Here is a 4,630-nt window from a genome sequence, read left to right as displayed (position 1 = left end):
AATGAAAAATGTTCTCAACGAATTATGTATAGAAGGAATGCACCTCCACACAATAAAGGCCATACATGACATACCCTCAGCTAACATCATACTCAGTGAGGAAAAGTTTAAAGCTTTTCCTCAAAGGTCAGGAACATAATAAAAATGCTCACTCTGACCACTTCTAGTTAGCATAGTACTGGAAGTCCTAGCAAGAGCAATTTGGCAGGAGAAAGAAACAAAAGATTTCTAGATGGAAAAGGAGGAAGTTAAATTGTCCCTGGTTTGCAGATGACATGATTGTATGCAAAGAAAACCTTATAGACTCCACCAAAAAACTGTTAGCACTGATAAAAATACAGTAAAGTAGCAAGATAAAAATTAACACATAAAATTAGTAGCTTTTCTATACACTAACAATGAACTATCTAAAAAAGAAATCAAGAACACAATTTCATTTATGATAGCATTAATAAGAATAAGTTACTTAGGAATATATTTAGCCAAGGAAGTGAAACCCTGTACACTGAAAACTATAAAACATTGATGAAGGAAATTGAATAAGACACAAATAAATGGGAAGATATCCTCTGTTCATGGATTGGAAGAACTAACATTGTTAAAACATCCACACTACCCAAAGCAATCTGCAGATTCAATGTAGTCCCTATCAAAATACCAATGACATTCTTCACAGAAGTAGAAAACACAACCTTAAAATTATTATGGAACCACATAAGACCTTGAATAGCCAAAGCATTCTCAAGTAAAAAAATGAAAAATAAAAACCAAAAACCAAAACTGGAGGTATAATAATACCAGACTTCAATATACTACAAAATATATTACAAAGCTATAGTAATTAAAAGAGCAAGGCACTAACATTAACAAAAGGACACAAAGACCAATGGAGCAGACTAAAGAGCCTAGGTATAATTCCACACATTAGTAAAATGGACTTTTGCCAAAGGTGGCAAGAAAAAACAAGAGGGAAAATTAGTCTCTTTAATAAATGGTATTGGGATAACTCAATATCCACAAACAAAAGAATAAAATTAGATCCTTATCTCACTCTACATACAAAAATTAAGTCAAAATGGATTAAAGGCTTAACTGTGAGACTGGAAACTCTAAAACAACTAGTAGAAAACACAGGGGAAAAGCTTCATGACATTGGTCTGGGCAATAACTTTTTGAATAAGAATCCAAAGACATAGGCAACAAAAATGAAAATTGGCAGAATTATTTAAAACTAAAAAAACTTCCACATAGGCAGGAAATAACAGAGGAAAAAGACAATCTTTTGAATGGGAGAAAATATTTGCAAACCTTCATCTGATAAGGGGTTAATAGCCAAAATATATAAATAATTCAAATAACCCAATAATAAGAAATAAACTTCTTAAAAAATGGGCAAAGTACCTAAATAGGCAATTCTCAAAGAAGACATACAAATGGCCAGTAGGTAAATGAAGAAAAAATAAAGGTCAACAAAACTAATCATCAGGGAAATGGAAATTAAAACCACAATGAGATATCACCTCATACAAATTAGAATGACTATTAACAAAAAGACAAAAGATAAAAAGTGTTGGAGAGAATGGGGAGAAGGGGAACCCTTGCACATTGTTGGTGGGAATGTTAGATAGTATAAGTATGATGGAAAACAGTATGGACATTCATCAAAAAATTAAAAATAGAACTATCTGTGATCCATCTATCTCACTACTGTGTATATACCCAAATATATGAAATCAGTATGTTGAAGACATATTCATTCTCATGTTTGTTGCAGCACTATCTACAATATCCCAGATATGGACTCAAAATAAGTGTCTATCGATGGATGAATGGATACAGAAAATGTAGTATATACACATAATGGAATACTATTCAGCCTTATAAAATAAAGAAATTCTGCCATTTGCAATAACAGGGATGAATTTAGAGGACATAATGTTAAATGAAGTAAGCCAGGCACAGAAAGACAAATACCCCATTATCTCACTCACATGTTGAACACACAGAAGTAGAATAGAATTGTGGCTAGGACCCTGGGGTGGGGTAAAGGGTTGAGGATGGAGAGATGTTGGTCACAGAACACAAAAGTTCAGTTAGATAAGAGAACTAAGTTCAAGAGATCTATTGTACAACATGGTGACTATAGTTAAAAGAGATGTATTTCATTCTTGAAAATTGCTAAGATAGCAGGTTTTAAATTTTCTTACCACAACAAATGAGGTAATGTATATGTTAATTAACTCAATTTACCCATTCCACAATGTATACATATTTTAAAACGCGTTGTACACGATAAATATAATTTTGTTTTTCAACAAAAAAGAAAAATTTAAAAAAAATTTATAAAAGGGAAAAATTAGGTTATAGACTACAACTATAGTATAGTCGCTATTCTACATATTTATCATATTATAATATTTTGCAAATAGATACAGGAATTGATACAGATGAAAATAAATACAAATACAGATTCAGATACAGATACAGATGTATAGACATGTGCATTTATAAACAAAGATGTATAGCTATATATAACAAATTTTAACAGTAAAATTGCTTGAGAGCTCTAAGATTGTAGTTTTATGAGCTCCATTTCAAGTTTGTTTTTTGACAATTTCTAATGCTTCCTAGAAGGAACATAGACTTTTAATAAAATAAGTATTAAAAATATGAGCAATATGCTATTTTTCTCATAAAAAATTATCAACTATAATACACTGAGAAGGAATTGTGATTGGAGAAAATGTCAGAGGAGATGACATGAGAATTAGATATGAAAGGAGGAATAAGAGTTTTCCACAAGTTGATGGAGGTTATTTCAAGAGAAGGCAGAGTACCTGAAGAGTATGGTATAACCTGAGAAAACTGACAAATTAATGGCCTGATGCATCTGAAGTTCAGGTTGCATAGAAGGTATTGGGAAGTGTGGTTGTAAAAACACTCAGAATTCATGTGAATAAACATCTTGAATGTCTTCCTGAGGAGGAGATCATTGAAGAACACATCCTGACACTGAGAATGAAGGAGTTCCCTTTCTTCAGCATTTCCCCAGCACACACCACACCTTCAGAAACCACAGGTCATTCCCCAACACAAAAATGATCAGACTCAGGTTCCTCAAGAGTTGTTCTGCAAAATATGAATCACACAATTTATTTGCAATCCTCTATTATAGACATTCATGTTCATAGGATATAAATTATAACATAATAGAAATAAATGGAAAACCTAGGAATCACTGATTCTAAGAATGTCACTTAGCTGGAATGAAGGACATAAAAGAATGGAGGTTTGTACGTGATTTTACAGGAATACAACATGTCTCAGAGCTTCAGAAACTCAGTAGAGGACAGCTGAACAAATTCCAATGCCAGAGCACTGTTCCCACTTTATCTATTTCCAAAGATCATGATAGTGTTGTCCTATTAAGGATACATGACTTCTGAAAAATCAATCTATTCTCTCCCAGGCTCTGTGCAGGAGGTAGTTTGTTCAGTCAAACATTGCATTGCTGTCCTAGGTTCCTTAAAAAACAGAAGAGTAAGCCCTGCAACTTCCCAGTTGACCTTGCTCCAGACATGGTACTCACTGAGTTATTTCCTACTGTGTCAGCTGACCTCTCCCATCTACCACTTCCATACCCACTTACCAGATAGCTAGAGATTCTGAAAACTCAGTTCTTAAACCAAAGTTATTTCTGTTTTATAAACAAAAAATGAACCACCTGTTCCTGGATTTGCTTGGTTTTGATCCCATAAATAATGGGATTCAGCATAGGTGGAACCAGAAAGCAGACATTAGCCAATGGGATGTGGATACAATATGGAATGTGGTGTCCAAACCTCTAGGTAAGGACTGTGAAGATGCCAGACCCATAAAAGAGGATGATGATGCAAACATGGGAGCCACATGTATTGAGAGCTTTGTGGCGAGCATCTGGAGAAGGCATGTGGAAGACAGCATGGAGAATCAGCATATAGGAAATTAGTACAACATCTGAGACCACCGTTGACATTAGAATTGAAAACTCATACTAAATGTTTATTCGAATGTCATTACATGCATATATGGCTAGGCCAATGTGTTCACAAAAGGTGTGTGGAATAATATTATTCTGGCAGAAAGTCAATCTTTTTAAAAGAAATATGATAGGGAAAATTGTACCGTAACTTCTCAGGGAGACAGTCATACAAATTTTCTTAATCAGAGCATTTATAAGAATGGTGGTGTACCTCAGTGGGTAGCATATGGCAATGTAGTGGTCAAAGGCCATCACTAGCAAGATCCCTGACTCAGAGATGAAGGTGGAATGGATGAAGAAGAGCTGAGTGATGCAACGATCCAGGGAGTTGTCCCCAGCACAGAACCAGAAGATAGCTAAGGCCTGAGGAATGGTGCACGTGGAGAGGACAATGTCTGCTCCAGGCAGCATGCAGAGGAAGAGGTACATGGGTTCATGGAGGCTGCGCTTTGTGAGGATAATGAAGATGAGCAGGCTGTTCCCAAGAAGGGCGGTGACATAAGAAATGAAGAATGGGATAGAAATCCACATGTGCTGGTCCTCTAGGCAGGGGATGCCCAGCAAGTGAAAGACTGTGTGGCTAGTGCCACTGTGGTTTGCAGTAGGCAT

The 4,630-nt window shown here is 35.3% G+C and overlaps 1 protein-coding gene across 1 annotated transcript; it reads right to left on the bottom strand.

The window, feature by feature from the left end:
* Positions 1 to 3,691: 3,691 nt before the first annotated feature.
* Positions 3,692 to 4,630, bottom strand: LOC112607272 (olfactory receptor 52B4-like). Its single transcript, XM_025358384.1, is given in 1 exon segment — positions 3,692 to 4,630. A coding segment is annotated over 1 exon segment (939 nt).

Source organism: Theropithecus gelada, chromosome 14, assembly GCF_003255815.1.
Source record: "Theropithecus gelada isolate Dixy chromosome 14, Tgel_1.0, whole genome shotgun sequence".
Classification (NCBI taxonomy): Eukaryota; Metazoa; Chordata; class Mammalia; order Primates; family Cercopithecidae; genus Theropithecus; species Theropithecus gelada.
Note: the sequence above shows the minus strand (reverse complement) of the source record. Positions and strands in the feature narration are given on the sequence as shown.